The 18824-nt window shown below is 34.8% G+C and overlaps 3 protein-coding genes across 3 annotated transcripts; 1 reads left to right on the forward strand and 2 right to left on the reverse strand.

The window, feature by feature from the left end:
• The first annotated feature begins 974 nt into the window (after nucleotides 1-974).
• On the forward strand, nucleotides 975-5186 carry LOC113359078 (peptide-N4-(N-acetyl-beta-glucosaminyl)asparagine amidase A-like). Its single transcript, XM_026602769.1, has 4 exons — nucleotides 975-980; nucleotides 1226-1342; nucleotides 2791-2812; nucleotides 3433-5186. Exons 1-4 carry the CDS (start codon nucleotides 975-977, stop codon nucleotides 5184-5186), a joined length of 1899 nt encoding a protein of 632 aa, XP_026458554.1.
• A 2887-nt stretch (nucleotides 5187-8073) lies between these two features.
• On the reverse strand, nucleotides 8074-8634 carry LOC113359079 (F-box/kelch-repeat protein At3g06240-like). The gene has a single exon (XM_026602770.1). The coding sequence runs from the start codon at nucleotides 8632-8634 to the stop codon at nucleotides 8074-8076; it is 561 nt and encodes a 186-aa protein (XP_026458555.1).
• A 147-nt stretch (nucleotides 8635-8781) lies between these two features.
• Nucleotides 8782-14845, reverse strand: LOC113359080 (zinc finger MYM-type protein 1-like). Its single transcript, XM_026602771.1, has 5 exons — nucleotides 14402-14845; nucleotides 13753-14014; nucleotides 13206-13629; nucleotides 13092-13112; nucleotides 8782-9031 (listed from the first exon to the last, which is right to left on the reverse strand). The coding sequence occupies exons 1-5, from the start codon at nucleotides 14843-14845 to the stop codon at nucleotides 8782-8784; spliced, it is 1401 nt and encodes a 466-aa protein (XP_026458556.1).
• Nucleotides 14846-18824: the final 3979 nt, after the last annotated feature.

The raw sequence follows: 18824 nt of genomic DNA on the forward strand, positions 1-18824 counted from the left end.
CAAACTTGGGAATAGCAGATGAAAAAATAGGAGACGAAAGGAAGAACCCGTCTTTTTGAGTTCTGCAAAGGCTGAAGGTAAACTGATAATGCTGGAGGCTTTGAATGATCGAAGGAGGCAGCAACAAAGGAGGCTGGAGCAGTGAAGTTAACAAACCTCGACCTCGAGATTTCTCCAATAACCAGCTAGGTTGAAAATTTGGTACAGAAACATGAGATGCCCTAGGAGTAGGTGCCGGAAGAGTCCTGACAAAGATTCTCCTTTGAATTTCCCTGCATTTTTCTTCATTATGATACAGAACAAAGCATTTCTTGCATGCCCTAAATGGAAGTTTAGGGTAAAACGCAGTTATATAATAAGTTCTCTTAGTGGTATTAAACAAAACTTTCCTAGTCAATGGAGTTTTCAGAGGGACCATCAACTTAGCTTCATATAAACTTCCAGCTGGAAATTCTGCTGAGACAAAATTCCCAACCTGATCGAAAACTTCCCCAACTCTTCCATTATTAACCAGATCATAGTGGATATTGGTTTCTACTGGCATTAATGTTTTCTCCCAAACCAAATCAAAAATAGATTCTACATCACCTAAAGGCTGAGCTGCAAACAGTTGACCAAAAAGCAAGGTTAGTCTTGCTGCATAAGCTACCTCCAAGTCTTTCTTTGTTTTGAACATGACAACAAACAAGTTTTGAATTCCATTACCCTGAATATAAGGCTTCGCAAGCTTAAGGTTTGGGGAGTTGATAGCCCAGACTCTATTTAGGTGATGCTTGACAGAAGTCTTATGATAACTTTTACTATCATCACATAATAGAGCAGCAAACCTAAAAGGAAATTCCTCAACATCCTCATCAAGGTCAAGGACTCTGACTTGATCAGCAGGAATTGCCATAACTAAGCTAACTAAAAGGTTCTGAGAATTTAGAAACAATGTAGACTAATGAGGATATGATCAGAACTAAGGGATAAGGATGAAGGTAAGGAGACACACAGTGTAGGATATTTATACTAGCTTTTAGGAAGCAATGAAGCTTATACATGCAATTCTGATTCAGACAACTCTTTAAATTAGGAGAGACAAATAAGTATTTGTAGAGGCAATTCTCAATGAACTTAGACATCAATCACAGAAGAATAACTAGACAATGAAGTAAATGAGCAGCATGCTTACTGAAATGAGTTTGACAACACTATCTTTGAGATAAGACAATTAAATGCATAGGCTGCTCAGATCATTATACTTATTCCTTCTTCACAGAGAATCACAATGATAGAGAAGATTTATGAAGTGAGCTTTCTAAATGTAAAAGAACTTCTGCAAAGAGCCACCCTTCAGAAGGTAAGACTTAAGTAACCTTAATTATCTTCTATCTACTTTGGATTATAAAAATCTTCTTAGTTATAAAGATGAAAGTAAACACTACTTTTAATGTAAATTTAAAATAGTATTAGCCCAGATAAGAGACATTGAGATAGAAAACCCAACTTCCCAATGAAACCTTCACAGTGATAATCATAATGTCTATAGAAAGCACCACCCTATAAGATCATTCCCAAAATATTCTTAACTTGAAAAAAGAAATCCGTTGTCTAATAGAAGTATTATTTGCTTAATCAAATCCCTACTAACAGTAGGATCTCACATAACTCAGTTCGACTCAACCATTGAAAAAGGCTAAATTGTTCTGACATTTCTTAAAGTGAACCAGACGGAAATAGAACTAGAGGAAGAACTATGCATTATACCAACTTTTAAAGTAGACCCGTCTTCTCAATCTTTGAAACTTCCCAGGAACCAATTTGATAAACGAATCTCATGATGATAATCTGAAGCTCTATGGCTGCCCCTCCATTATCTCATGACCTAAAATAAAACCACAAAAAGAGAAATTAGAGAATAAAAATTATATTAAAGCTTAGGTTTAAAACGACGAAAAATTCAAAGAAACTAGAAGATTACAGTATTCATTTGACAGGTATTAACGATTTAGAAAACAAATTCAGAAAGAAAGTAAATTAGGTCAAAACCATATGAATCGATTTGATACAAAATACCAAAAGTTTATAAAAGGATATGGAAACCGATTAAAATCTTCTAATAAACATGAAATTAATATTGATTTACAGAGTTAAGGATTGAATTGATGAAGAGAATGGAGAGAATTTCATATTTGACTAAATCAGCGTCGCAAGACCAATCGCATGACTTTTCTCCCTCGCAAGACCCGAAAGAAAACAAGTTAGTAACTTTTTTGTTTCTGAAATTGACTTCTGCAGAAACATCTGCTACTCAAATAAGCCACTATAATGCTTTGGATGGAGGTGAATAATAGGGTTAAGAGTTTGAACCTTTGTAATAATAGTATTTTTTTTGGTTTTGGTGCTTTTTTTTTTCTCGCTTTCTTTTTTTTCTTGCGAGTGGTGCTGTAATTTTTTTGTGCAAGATGAAATCTTATAATTTGTTGTCTTCCCATTTTTATGGAGTAATCATCTTTGGAAAGTCAAAAAGGTCATTGTACATTTATACTACGTTTATTTCAGAGAATAGCGATACTTTCATATTTTCTTTTATTTTACCCAAAAATAAGTCAAATTAAAAGAAAATACCACTTTATTGAAACAAAGTGGTATATAACAAGCAACTCTACGCCTATAGGCTATACAGTATGTGGATGCAGACACGAGAAATAGCTTTTCGATTTTTACAATTCAGAAAGCAAGAAGTCAATTTGGCAATGGTATTTCAAAACAATTTTTAGTAGTAAAAAATGTTAATTTTTTGAGAAGCAAAATGCTTATGCTCCGGAAGGTGACTTCTTTTTCCAGAGAAGTATAATAATGCGTTTGGATACCAGAAGCAGGAGCCAAAAATATATAAGCCAGAACCAAAAATATTTTGCTTCAGGAAAAACTGATTTTTCTACTTCTAGAAATTCTTCTAAAAAATTAATGCTAAACTGATTTTTAACTTTTCAATTTCCATAAGTCGAAAAACAATTTTTAGATGTACATACAAACATCTTATAAGTGCTTCTACTTCGTTTCTTGAAGTAGTTTCTACTTCTGTTATCCAAACATGTCACTGTTGTCGACGGAGAGGTTTGACCCTTTTCAGAATGTTTTTACTCAGTAGTGTTTCTTCTACTAACCTTCTGGGGATTTGGAAAGGTTAAAAATTCTGTTTGACACATACCCTCTCTGAAACCACCTCCACATTATTAGAGATAAAGAAATTTATTCAGTTAAATTAGTATTATTGCTAAATCAAGTCAACACAGATCACTTCCTTCCTTCATCGTCTACTTATATTCACCATTAAAATTTCAAATTTGCAGTTCATCCAAAAACAAAAAATGATGTCTTCATCATCAACTCCAATCCTTCTCCTTCTCATCCTCTGCTCTTTCATCTACTTCTCATCATCATCAGCATCATCAGTTAATAATCATCCTGATCATTACTACAAATCCTTGACAAAATTCCAATCATCCAATACAACAGCAAACGCAACAGAGTACATTGAAATCACAAAACCACCACCACCAAATCCAATCAATCCAAATTGCACAGTCCTTGTTCTTCAAAACGATTTCAATAACACATACGGATTACCACCGGCTTCAACAATCTATTCTCCACCTTCTAATTGCACCGGTCCATGGAATCAGATTTTCCTAGAGTACAGTGTGAGTGTTGAAGGTGAACAGTATGATAGAATTTCAGGTGTTTGGCTTGACGGAGTTGAGATTCTGAGAACAAGCACAGCTGAACCAAATCCTTCTGGAATCTATTGGAAGGTTAGGAAAGATGTTACTAGGTATTCATCATTGTTCAATCAATCTAATTTAACATTGTCTGTGATGCTTGAAAATCTTGTTAATGATGAGTTTACTGGTATTTATCATGTTAATGTTTCATTATTGTATTATCGAGATCAAGATCTAAATCCAGTTGAGCCCATAGCACTCAAATTGAATAGAAAAATTGGGGGTTTATCTGAGACTAGTGTCAAGGGCATGTACAATGCTAATGAGACATCAGCAGATTTGATAATTCCAGTTTCTGATGATGGGGGTGAAGGTTTTTGGTTTAGGGTTCAGAATGAATCTGATGTTCATACCAAAACGATTCAGATTCCACAGAATACTAAAAAAGCTGTTTTAGAAGTTTATGTTTCATATCATGGGAATGATGAATTTTGGTATTCTAATCCACCAAATGAATACATTGAGTCGAATCATTTGACTACTCAAAGAGGAAATGGAGCTTTCCGGCAAGTGTTTGTGACGGTGGATGGGGTTACGGTTGGTTCTGTGACTCCATTTCCTGTAATTTTCACTGGTGGGATTAACCCATTGTTCTGGGAGCCTGTTGTTGCGATCGGAGCGTTGAATCTGCCTACTTATGATATTGATTTGACTCCGTTTCTCGGGTTGTTATTAGATGGAAAGAATCATTTTTTTGGTCTTGGTGTTACTGACAGTATTTCATTTTGGCTTGTTGATGCAAATCTACATCTTTGGTTAGATCATGGGTCAGACGTTGTTCAGGCGAAATCGGTTTTGTCTCTAACTCCTCCGATTCAGTTCAAGATTAAATCTAAATCCAAAGGTCTCAATGGGAAGTTCAGCATTAAAGGAGAAAGAGAATTCGAGTACTCTGGTTGGGTTAATTCATCGGCTGGAAACTTTACGACTACAATCCAGGAGAAATTCAAATTCAAGAATAAAATCAAGTTCGATAACTATGGACAAGAGAAGGAGGTTGAACAGAAGATTAAGGTGAAAACAAAGATTACAACGGTGAATGAGATTGGCCAGGAGATTAGCAAATCGAGTATTAGTAGAAATTACCCACTGGAAATCAAGATCTCGACCTTGCCCGGAGCTGAAAAGGATACGTTTTTATCTATCACTAATGTTACCCATTCGCTGGAAGAGACGTATACTCGTTCTTTATCATCAAATGAGGAAATTGAAATCTCTGTCGAGAATAGTCAAGATTCAGGTGGATGGATGCTTATTAAGGATCATGCTGTTTTGTCAGGGACAGGAACCACATCCCAGGTATTGAGTTACCAAGATCAGAATGGTTGTTATATTAGAAATGTGACTGCAGCAAATGGTAAGATTTTACAGGACAACACTACTCTTACTTGTGTGGTGTCATCGGTTTCTGCTTAGTTTGTGCGAGTGTGGTGTGAACCTAATCTTTCTGGCATTTTTTGCCAGAATAAAATTACTGTTTGAACTAATGCTTTATCTGTAGTAACTTATAGTCCTAATTTACAATGTAAGGTGCTGTGGATATGGTAAACTGTGTTTTGTGGTGTGAATCCAGAACCTCTGGAAATACTTTTAAATAGAGGAACATAAATGAAGATGCCTTGATATAAGTTTAGATTTTCATTCTTTTAACACTTCCTGATCCTCTGATTAGGTTCTGAAACTAGGCCTAAACCATTCAGAAAACCAGTTGGTTATATGGGAGAACCTAACAGAGAAAGGTTGCCAAACAACACAGGTCAATACCAAAGAAGTTGGAAGATCTTAACTTCAGTTAACAGACCAGAACCAGCAATTTGGAACATCTTCTTTGAATTTCTTGGAGTCGATATCAAAAGCAGCAAAGGACACCAATTTATTGGCACAAGTCAAGGCAAAAAAATGATATCACACAACTCTTTTAAATGATTTTGAGAAGTCTTGAATTCAGGATTACTCAGTCTGGCACAAACGATTTTGAGTAAAACGGGACCAATGCCCTGAACATTCCAGAACTAAAATGTAACATTCAGTTACCAGGCTTTAAAGTTTAAACCAAGGAGAGAACAAGAAGTTTATTTCTAAAGCTTAGAGAGGAGGTGGGACTTGGGAGTGAGAGAAATATAAGTTTACGCAGAATACTAATCTCGGAGAAAAGAAAATTCACACAATCAACTAACAGGAAGGAAAGCAGGGAACCCAAGGCCTTAAAAGCTCAGAATAAACTCCACTGACCACTCGGGTCTGCTAAAAACTTAATAGAAAGCAAGATAAAGATTGCAACAGAAAATTGTTAAAACTAGACAAGGAGCAGGTAAGAACCAAAGGATTAAAGAGCTACTAAAGTAGTTGGAGGAAGCAAATGTTAATGTCAGCCTTAAGAATCAAATATTAAAGGCAATATTTAAACAAGAAAGAGCAAAACCAGGGAAAGAAAGAATTTCAATAGCATGTAAACCAACCAGTAATTCCACTGTAACAGTTAACTAAGCCTGAGAACAAAGTAAAAATAATACTGCAGATCTGCAGCTAGATAAAAGGGCTTCCAAGAGAAATAGAGGTTATAAGACTCTTAACAGAAAGCAAGATAAGAGGTTGCAACAGAAAATGACAACCCCGATTAGAGCAATCGGAGAGTTACAATTTAAGCAGTTGGATTGTAGAGCTAGCAAAGTAATTGTAACAAGCAGACTACAATGTAGAGAGTAGTAACACCAAATGGTTAAGCTCAGGGAACCAAAGAATAGCAATAGCACGTAACTTCAATCAGTAATGCAGCTGTACCAGGTAAATTACAGGATCACTGTCAGGCTCAAAATTAAAAAAACTAGCACAGCCAAGCAGTAAGGAATGTAGCTGATACTAAAGCCCAGAAATTAAAAATACAAAGAGAGAAATGGAAAAAGATTATTATAACAAAACCAGTAATTACAAATTAAGCTAGCTGCTAAAAAAGTTGTGAGATCATGACTACAAACCACTAATAGAACAAGAAAATCTCACAGACAGCTACAACCACAAACCAACTACAGTGCAAGACAAATGCTAAGCTAAAAGTACAAACTAAGCGAGAGACAACAGTAAAGGACTATCAACAACAAAAGATGAGGAGCTCATAGGCTCTGGTGACTGTACATTCAGAAATTTTATCGGATCCTCTGATTAGGTTCTGAAACTAAGCCCAAACCATTCACAAATCCAGTTGGTTATGGAAGTGCCTAACAGAGAAAGGTATTTAGCACATGCCAAACAACCCAGGTCAGTACCAAAAATGTTGGAGTATCTTACATCAGTTAACAGGCCAGCACCAGCAATTGGGACATCTTAACTAGTATCAGTCCAGTACCAGACATTAATAATATATCTTACCTCGGTCGACACATGACAGTAATGTCTTTTCTAGTTTCAATCAACATCTACAATTCATTAAAGCTAGTCTATCATTGACAAGCACAGCGTCATGTCACATGTGTACATTTCCATAAAAAAAAGGCTTTCATTCTAGAATATAGATGCAAAGAAAAGGCAGGAGCAACTGATGGACTATTAATAAAAAGTGTTTCAGAACATCTTCTTTGAATTTCTTGGACTCAATATCAAAAGCAGCAAAGTTACAAGATCACCAATTTATTGGCGCGAGTGAAGGCATTCCAATTAAAAGACATTCCTAAACATGTTCATTGATTCTGGTTGCCTAGAATTATCTGCCCTAGTAAATAACATGAGGTCAATACTATTAGCATTCTTAGATAGTGGTTTACAAAAATGGACAAATCTTGTGAATCAGACAGAATTACTTCAATGTAAGAAAAAAAAAGGTAAGCAAACCCAAACCACAAAACCGAGCAAGTCAAACATTCTAACTAAAGTTCGATAAAGGTAAACTTAAAACAACAGCTACCTGTCATTTTAGAGTTCAATCTATAGATGTTTAACAGAACATAACAAATATGCTATGCTAATAACACTCCATATGAATCCACTGAAAGTGAAGTAACTGCAATCATGAAATCATATCAACAAGATGTATGTATTCAGCGTTCGAGTCAAAACATTTCTCCAGATAAAACATGTCAAAACAGAAAACAGTTGGTAACCAAATTTTAAACAGGCACAAAATACCTATCTAAAATCCTACATCTTCTTATTGTACACAATCTTCCCAGTTTTCAACCCATTTTTTTTTAATCCAATGTGGAAAACGTCACAGAGTTACAGAACCTACGAAATGATCAGGGAAACGTATCCTTATGGTATAGAAGGGTTTAGTAATAGGACTGACCATGCCAGGAGGATATTCAGCTATTCATTGTTCTTGCAAGTCTTCTTCAGCTCCTGTGTGATTACCTAACTTTGGCGAAACTAAGCTCTCTAAGCAAGTCTCCGTCCCGAGCCAATTTGGAACACCATTGATTTCAAGCACCCTTGCACTGCTATGCACTGGACCATACAAAACTAAAGTCTTCTGATCCCCATCCTTCTCCAATAGAAACTCACCATTCTTTAAAATATGCATTGGTATAACGGGTGACTCATCCTCAACCTCAAGTAATTTGTTGGTAACAACGGTACACAACTTGGACCATGATTCTCTAACTCCATATTCTTTCATCACCCACACATCAAGACAGTGCTCACTGCCAAGGATCATTTCAAAAAACATGCAAAGGCGATCTCCCAACACACATATCCCAAATTTTGGAAAATAGTACCGATCCAAATGTTCGGGTTTTCGCAACTCTAAGTTGAATGCCTCGGTACCAACATCAAAAGAGAGAATACTATGACGAATTGCGAATCCAGTTTCAGTGGAAGTTATGCGTGTTCGTCCCCAGTGAAGAACTCCATTAAGAAACACCCGACACATTGAGGTGTAGCAAGATAATAACATACATTGCACTCAATAATTTTCCATGAATTCGACCGCAACGAATACAAGTTCACCTCTGTACTCGCGCTAAGGCCGTCATCACCTCTAGGATTAGAAATCATGACAAACTTGTAATCGTCATTGTTAGTCATAACCTAACCCACATAGAAAGCCCCATGGATCCCCATCAATTTTGGATGAATAATAAGATTCTGGTTTCGATACTCTCTTATATTCATTAGTAGTTGGATTCCAAAAGCAAATCAAAGCATCATCACCATCCAAACACACTAAACCATTACAAGACCCTAAACAAGTTTTTGATGATAAAGAATTAATATCAATCTCATTAGCCTTAGAACAAGTTCTTGATGATGAAGAAGAATCAATGTCTCTAGATATATACATACAATTATCATCACCTCTAATTAAGAGATTGGTTGTGTTCATTTCCTTAGCATATTTGAGATGAATTTTGATAAAATCAGGATTGCTAAATAACTTAACCCAAGATTTGCATACACACCTGAATCGTTGTATGGATTTTTCTGGTAATCTTGATAAGATGTCTGCTATGATTTCTTCGGGTAGATAGCGTGACATTGTTCTTCTGATTTCTAGGGTTCGCTGCGATTTTTAGTTTTCGAAATTGGGAGAGAACGTTGGGCTAGTGAGTAGTGACTAATGAAAAGAATAGACACTGATCCATTTTATCGTTGTAACTTGGGCTGGGCCGGCCAAATCATCGACATAAAATTAGAACCGTTTTTTTGGGACTAGTCAAAAATGGAGGGGGAATACTCTTCAATTTTTAGGGTGGATATTATAAGTAATAATAAGTCACCCCTTATCTAAACTTTTTCTTAATACCAAACTTGCCCTTGATAATTAAATTAGTTAGTGTAATGATTAATTAGTGTTAGCGTAACGATTAATTAGTGAGCTTAGATTAATTAGTTGGGTGTTTTTGAAAGAATAATTTTTGAGATGAAGGGGATTTTGTTTTTCTTTTTTAAGATGGTAGATTTCAAAATGACGGTTTTGGATACTTAGGTATACTTCAAATTTAGTTAATGTTGCTTGAATTGGCAAAACTTTCGAGAAAATGAAAAATTTATAAACTGATTTCAACTTTGGAAATAAAGTTTGGCTACGATATCTGAAGAACAGGTATCCGAACCCATTTGTAAGTTCGCCTGAGACTTTTTTGTGACGCAACCAAACTTTTTACGACGAAACCAAACTTTTTGTGACATAGCCGACTTTTTTGCGACGTAACGGAACTTTTTTGCGACGAAACGGAACAAAAAGTTCGGCTGAGACATTTTTTTGCGACGTAAGCGAATTTTTCTCTGAAAAAGAAAAAACCTTCATTAAAGTTGAGTTCGGCTAGTTCGACAAAGTTTTTCACATAATTCCTAACCGAGCTTCTCTCTGCAACTTCCATTTTCAACTGATTTTGATGATTACTTCTCATTTTTTCAACCAAAAACAAATGAGAAGTAATGGGTTTGTGAGAATATCTTTGTTAATGATTTAAATTAAATTATATATAGAGGTGGTGGTGGTAGTCGGAGGTGGTAGGTGATGGTGGGTGGTGGTGGGCGGCGGTGAGAGGGGGAGGTAATTATATATATATATATATATATATATAAGTGGTTATTAGGCTGGATTTTAAATTAAATTATTTTAAGGATAGGTTAGTCATTTCCACACTTTAGGACACCCCTTACAATTATAGGGTGATATTCTTATCACATAGTAGTCCCCCACCAAAAAAGGATAATGCCCAAAAAAATGCTTCTAAAATTAGAATCTTGTTCAGACTTTTGAGGCATACTGATACGGTGTACCATCTAGAATATGCTTATAAGAGGTGTCCAAGCCGTGATGAAATTACTAAGTTACCCATTAATTAGATTAAATTACTTAAAATACCTTCCAACCTAAACTAAAATCAGAAATAAAAAATAAGCCTTAAACTTAAACATTTTCTCTTATTCTCTAGCTTTAAAATCAAAACTGACATTTTTTTCATTGCCACAATTAATTATCGATTCATGAAAATTTGATCGTCGATTAAACATAGTTATAAATTACTCGCACAAAAAGAAACAAGTATAGGTAGGCGTTCAAATTCTTCTTCTAATCCGTCAATTGAAGAAAAAGAAGAAGTTGATGTGTTGGAACTGAAATTGAATCAGAAATTCAACCGAGTGAAGAATCGACTCCTGATATGAGGATAAGAAGATATTTTCTACAAATCCATATCTTATTTAGTTGTTTTTTATTGATAGAATAGGTTTAATCATTAAAAAAAAACCTAGTATTTGCAATTACAGAGTGAAGTTCGGCTTATAATTGAGAATAATTATCAGTCGAACTTCATTTTTTTCGTCACCCTGAAGGTGTTTAAGAACAGTTCGGCAGTATGCTTATCTTAATTATCAACCGAACGAAGTTTGATATATTTGGCGAACTGCAAGTTCCGCTGATTGGATAATATGAACATAGATCCGAACAAGTATTTTCGAAAGAAAGAAGGAAAAATATATTAAAAGTGAGACAACTTCTCATTTACAAATTAAAGAACTTAAAAAATCCTCAAAACCCAAATTCAAATACCAGCTAAAAATAGTACATTTAACAAATATTACTAGTTGATTAGTACTTCTTTACTTGTTATTACAAGAAGCCTCATATACATTAAAACTTCGATAAATTAGTAACCTTGGGACCGAAAAAAACATTATTATTGTAGCAAAGTTATTAATTTATCGAGTCAAAATTTGCTCATTTTTTAGGTTTTTTAAAAATATTTTTATGCATATAACATTCAGAGATATCCGCCTTTTAGTTCGTGAAAGTGAGGGATATATCGATTAAAAATTTTAATACAAAAGTATAAATAAGAAAAACTTACTAGAAAGTTATCCTCTCTCGTGTTTTTCTTAAAAATTGTGCAAATTTAAAATAATTCAATTTCCATGACAAATTACTAAAAAAAGATGCTCTGCGGTGTTTACCAAAATACAAGTTTTCTTGTAGAGAGCATTGACCAGGCCTTCCGTACTTGGACTCTAATTTCCCTCACCGTTGCAACTCCGGTCCGAAGATTGTTTTTCTGCCCCAAGATCATGTTATTGTAAATTTTTGGCTTACCAATCTTATTGTAATAGATGAATCTTGGATTATAGTGTACGGGTATTTTCGAAAGCTCAAAAACTCTAAACCATACGCAAGAAAACTTATGAAGTTCTCATGTTGCTAATCAAGAGTTCAAAATTATGGTTAGTTTTAAAATGAAAACTTAAATGACTAGTTGCAACTTGCAACTCATATTTTTGGCCACCCCTCACTTCCGGGTTCAGAGGTCCCATAAATACCGACCTCCTAAATATTCTATGCTGGATTCAGTACAAGCAATCACAAGGAATGGTAAAACGGTTGTGCTATACACACCGTTTATTTTCCACTGAAAAATACATCGAGTGAGAGAAACCCTTGGGCCCATAAGAAAAAAATTAGGGGGTGGGGTTTTTATTACTGTGGACCCCATAATTTTTGTGTAACGCGATGGATTCCACGAGATTTTATCCCGATGGATCCAGACTTATTGATGGCAAAAACATCCCATGAAAAGAGTGCAACCAAGTCCTTGGAGTCCCCATTTGGACTAAATAGGGGACCCACCGTTGGAGTGTGGGATCCAAAATTACTTCTAGTGTCACAACTCAGTGGCGAGGACAGTTAAAAACAATGCACACCCTGCTAAATTAGATCTCAAACTTAAATTTATCTAAATTTTCTGAAATTTTGGACTCCTAAGCTTATTTTTCCTATCTTGCACTCCTAAAAATATTTTGCTTCCCTTTAGTAGAGTTTCTGGCTCCATCCCAATCACAACTAATTGGATTCAAATGCAATTTATATGATTGTCGTAACTGCTCGTACTCAACTTGCTATGCCATTTTCTTGTCAATTATGAACGACATCATGTTTATTTGCTTAGGGTGGGATTCATGTCATTTTTGTTGCTTGTCATCTAATTCCTATTTTGAGAATTGCCAGAACATTATAATTTATGAGTGTACATTAGAATATTTTAAACTGGGCATATATTTACCTTTTAATTTTAAAAAGGATGATACAGTAGCAAACACAATTTATTAGTTAAGAGAATTTAAACAAAGAGAAAAATTATGGGAGAAAATTTCTTAAAAATGAGAAAATATGAGATATTAGAGCATACTACAAACATAACTCCATATTTTGAGTAAAAAATGAGAAAATATGAGATATTAGAGCATACTACAAACATAACTCCATATTTTGAGTAAATCTCCATGTTGCAGCAGGGCCGTCTTACAGTATTTGGGTACCTTAGGCGACAAATAAAAATTGGGCCTTTTTTGGACCACCGAATAACCGATGCATTACACAAAAATATTTACCTGATAGCACAAAAGACGTACCTGATAACACATGATGATATGAGTATAATATTACCAAACATTTATCATTTTGTTCAAGAAGATACAATACTAGTAATGGACGTAAAGATCGACCTTTTCGCATTTACGGATGCGAACTCATTTATAATACTATCACAGTCAATACTACTTAGCATATCTGCTTCAATGGATAACATCGCTAGTCCGTTTAATCTTTCTTGAGACATCGTTGATCGAAGGTAGGATTTGATCAACTTTAACTTCGAAAAACTTCTTTCTGCAGATGCAACTGTAACAGGGATTGTCAATAAAATTCTATATGAAATAGACGCATTTGAATAGCAGCCACCCATATTTGTTAAGAAACTCAACACGTCAATAGCCTTTTTTGTTTCGTTAGGCAAAAAACTTCGCAAAACCTTCAACTCCGTATATAACTCATCCCCATTGATATCGAATTCCATTTCATAGCTTAGGTACTTTTCAAGTTTCACACAAGAATTCCGTAAGGTACTATCATCAAGAGACCTTAATTTTTCTATATTAAACAAAAATCCATAAGTTTCCTCGTATGCTTGAAATTGTTTAAACCTACGTTTGAGAGAAGAAATAGCCTGGTCCATTATAAAAATGAAGTATTCAATTCGGAAGGATTCCATACCTTGCAGTGGTGGTTGTACTTCCTCTATCTCATCGATTTCATCAAAGTGCTTTTTTCTTTTTCGTACTCGTACCTCATAAAAAATAGGCTCTATATTCATGGATGTTGCAAGTATTTTAGCTTCTTCCAATGCCCCCTCAAATCCATTCCTTCTGTAATCCTTAAAGAAAGAAACAAGATCTTTTAGTTTAGTAACGGCATCATCAAGATTCATATCTTCGGTTTGAAGTTTAATGCTCACTGAGTTAACCGCAATAGTGCTCTATGCCAAACAACCATACCAAGTATAATCTCAAAATTATCAATCTCTCGTGTCAATATGGAATAAGCAGTACCCCTTGTCTTCGCATCAAAATCAGCCGAAGTCGACAGCTCTATTAAGGCATCTCGTATTTCGGGAGCTTGAAATCGGATTGCTTTGATAGCTTCTATATGACTCTCCCACCGAGTATCTGATAATGGTTTAACCGTAAGACCTTTTACATGTTTCTTAAACACCGTCCAACGTTTTGTAGATCCTGAGAAGAAGTTATATATGTTGCACCACTTGGAAAAAGGAGACTGCTCTAGGACATGAACTGGCCATATCACAAAGTGCAAGGTTAAGACTATGACAAGCACATGGCATATAAAAAGCTCGAGGATTTACCTTTAGTAGTCTCTTTTGCACCCCTTTATTCTTTCCGGTCATATTAGCTCCATTATCGTACCCTTGCCCTCTAACATTACGAATATCAAGGTTCAGGTTCTGCAAGAGCTCTTCCAGTTTATTAAAAAGTCCTCTTCCCGTCGAGTCGTCCACCTTTACAAATCCCAAAAAGTAGTCCTCAACTTTGGTCGAAGACGTGGACACATATACACATCTTATGACAAGAGACATTTGCTCTTCATTACTTATGTCCGGAGTACAATCAAGTATTACAGAAAAATACTTTGCTTCTTGAATTTTCTGAACAATTTTATCTTTCACATGACGTGCCAACAATGCGATTAATTCATTTTGGATTGAAGGACCAAGATAATGATGATAAACTTCATGGTTTTTAATACGTCGAAGATGTTCTTGCATTACCAAATCGAACTCGGCAATCATTTCAATAAAGCTTAAGAAATTACCGTTATTCGCTACACCAACCAACCTTGTCGTTTGTTCCACGGAACGCCAAATTATTTTTAGCAAGGGTTCTAATAACATCAAAAATTCTTATCAATACTTGTTTCCAATATTCTTTCTCCCTCTTGATTTGTTCATGAATCTCCTTATCAATAGTTTCATTCTTGTGAAGTCTAATTTCCAATTCTTTCCATTTATGCATGGAAGTATAGTTCCTAGTAGATAACTCATGACGTGAAAGCTTAGCACCCATATTATGCCAATCTCTACTGCCGTTTGTATCCAGCTGATAATTGCGTCCACCTTGCTTGAATAATTTGCAACAAAAACAAAAAACTCGATCCAAAACATTTGAATATACTAACCATCTTCTATCTTCGGTTTCCCCATTACTCAAATGCCTTATGAAGTGGTGATGCTCAAAACATCTAGCTTCTGCACCTTTGGGAAAAATAAAATCAAGGTTATTTCTTCTGACAGGACCATGCTCTACCAAAAGGTCTCTCAAGTTCTGGTTAATCTCTTTCCAGTTCCCTGGATCATGAATATTTATCGGTCCAAAATCTCTATTTTGAACCTCATCCAAGTCATCTTGCATATTGTCATCTTCACCTGCACTTAATTCTTGGTCACTTAGTTTTTCTTGCACATTTTCATCGTTTACCCTACCATTCAGCAAAACATCCTCTTCTAACATACTATTTACCAAGTTTTCATACTCCTCATCACTGTTAATATTTTCGGTTTTGTCTTCGCCGCTTTCATTGTCGCTTACTATATGTTGGTCCTGTTGGACGATTCTTGGTACCAAATATTATTCATATCTCCGGTTTGAGACCTTTCTACGACATCTTTTCTTTGTCGTATTACCGCTTTGGCATGACCACTTTTCTGCTTTCCAGTCATGGTTTTCGCCTTGTCGGCTTGGATTGCTTATATTACCTTGTACACAGATAAACAAATGAATTGTTTACCAAGGTGTCAGTACACATGAATACATGATAAAAATATTAAAATTGGCAAAAGGCAAAATCCCACTTCATGTAAAAAAAGTACACTGCAGAGAATCCTAACAGGCTTAGCAATTTCCTAAATGCAAGATAAATTCATATCAAAATTCTAAATTTCTAATTAACAACACAATTCAAGATAAATTCATGTCAAAATTCTAATTAACGCCTAAACCCACGATTGTTAACTGTTGGTTGTTCCTTAACCTCCTTTTTACAATCAAAATTTATAAATACCCCAAATTTTGGTTCACAACTCTCAAACCCTAACAAAATTACTCAATCATTAATCATTCAAAATTCTAAATTTGCAAGAGTAAGTTAATATTACCTTATGAGACACAAATAGATCATAGATGATGGATGATGTTGGTTGTGAATTTTTTGATCGAGATGATAAGATCTGATTTAGTGTTTCTGAAAGATAAAGAAGAGGAAGGAAGTTGTGCTTGTTGTCCTCGACTCCTCGTGGAATTAAAGAATTTTTTTTTTCCTTTGACGTATGTATAGGTAGTATGACCCAACCTTTTTGGGCCCCCTAGCAAATTGGGCCCTAGGCAGCTGCCTATACTGCCTTGTGTATAAGCCGGCCCTGTGTTGCAGTTTTACAGAATTTTCTAGATCGAAACATTGTAGGGAATACATTGGAGGGAATAATATATATACTATTAATTTTTATGTGCATAAATGAAACAACGAATATTTATCAATCATTTGCATTTATGTGTTACGGCAGTATGTCTATTTTATTTGATAACCGCTTATGTTTGTGGTGAAAAAAAATAAACAAGTTATTTCAGTCTTTATTGCTTTATTATTCATCATTATTTAAGAGAAAAATTAATAGGGAAGAAATATGAGAATTTGTTATTGCAATTGGAAAACTATGAAATGTTGGAACATACTAAAAAATGAAGTCCAGAAACTTGTAACTGTTGGCGCTAGTATTCCGGTTTCCAAATTTTTCTTCTTATTATCGATGAACAACATTTTTACATATGTATATATTTTGTTTTGTTTTTCTCATGTTTCCTCAGTCATAAGAAATAGACTAGATTTCACTGACTCGTTTTCTCAAATTATAGGCCAAGAATATATGATTTGGTTTTACAAATCTAAAATTATTTTCATTCTTACCAATTGTCATGGTAATTTGTTTTCCAATATTGTTTTGCTTTTTTGTTTATTGACTTTCTTTTTTCCTGATTGGTAAAGAATTCATTCTTACCGATTGACATGATAATTTGTTTTCCAATATTGTTTTGCTTTTTTGTTTATTGACTATATTTTTTGATCAGTAAAGAATTTGGTACTAGTGAGTTTCGAGCTCAGGTCAATTATATCATCATTCAATGACTTTACACTAGATTTTATTTACTGACTTTATTTTTATAGTTATTCCGAAGGTCAAAACTTTATCAATGAAAATTCACGCGTTTAAGTTGCTGATCTTAGAGTTAAAAATTATGGGCGTCCACCCCTTACTTCCGGAGGATCCTAGTAGCAGCGCATACCTCGAGTGGAGAGAAGCAATGTCGGTTCATCTAGGGTCTTGGACATTTTATTTAATCTGTATACAAGGTCATATTTTATTTGCTCAGGGAAACGCTCATGTTACTTTTGTTAGCTATCATCTAATTCCTACTTCCATAAATGCCAGAGTAGTATAAAAACACTTAAAAAGTTTACATACTTACTTCTTGATTTGGAAAAGAGTGATATAAGAATATCGAAAATAATTTATTTCTTTATAAAATTTATACTGAGAGAAGAACTATGAGATTTTTTGTTGTTGTTGTTGGAATTCTGGAAAAATAAGATATTTGAGTACACTAAAAAACCAATTGACAAAGTCAAGGAGCACTCTACTTGGGATGTGAAGAAATGATATTATGAAATATTTTCGCGTAAGTTTCATTAGGAATGGACCAAACATCAGACCGTGGAAACTTAAGTACAGTATTTAGGTTTTTTAGAATTTTCATTTTATTGCTAATTGATTTTCATTAATTGCACATATTTATGCAGTATTTTTCATTAAAAGTCAACAAGAGTCCTCTAAAATCAAGTGTATACTATTCTCTGGACGAATGATCTTTTTGTTTTGTTTTGCTTTACTTTAAACAACTGGCGTGCACGGTAATTTGTTACCGAATCTTGCTCTGCATTGATAATTATTGACCTCTTCTACACTTGATGCGTGCGTATGCAGCAAATGGGTCTATCTTATACTATGGCAGAGTAAGCTTAATTATTCAATTAGCTGGCAGATTTACACTGATTCAAGCTGCTCTCAGAACAAGGACTTCATCCTTTCTCTTTATATTTGCATCTGTAATGGATTTCCAAAAGTTTGAATGAAAATTCTAATCATCCAATCCACCAACTACAAATATATTGCATCTTTATATTCAAACAAGATATTTTTTAATGCCACAATCTTTATGGATGCAAGGCCTGAGAGCTAGGTACTTCTACAATCTTCTTTTTCTATTCATTTGAAAATCTTATAAAACGGGAGTTGTGAGACTGAACTTCCATTCTAGGGTAATTTGGGAGTTTAAAATTTTAATTAAAATCCGTTGGAAACTGCCTAAAATGGAAGAATAAATGTAGGCTTCTTATTAGTCCCCACGTCCCCTTCGAATTTTGCCCCCATCAAAAATTTTCTCGGATCTGACCTGAATTGAGATTGGGATTGAACTGCTCTGTGAGGAAAGAACCAAATAACCGATGCCACAACTAGTCGCGCTTAATTTTTTGGCCACATTCTTTTTAAGTTGTCAAGGAGGTCATGTCTATTTGCTCAAGAGGAGACTCATGTTAATTTCTGTTGGATATCATTCAATTCTTACTTTCAAAATTACCAGAACAATATAAGTTACGAGTATAAGAACACTTAAACCATGCACATACTTACATCTTTTAACTTAGAAAACAGTAACACG

The sequence above is a fragment of the Papaver somniferum genome, chromosome 3, assembly GCF_003573695.1.
Source record: "Papaver somniferum cultivar HN1 chromosome 3, ASM357369v1, whole genome shotgun sequence".
Classification (NCBI taxonomy): Eukaryota; Viridiplantae; Streptophyta; class Magnoliopsida; order Ranunculales; family Papaveraceae; genus Papaver; species Papaver somniferum.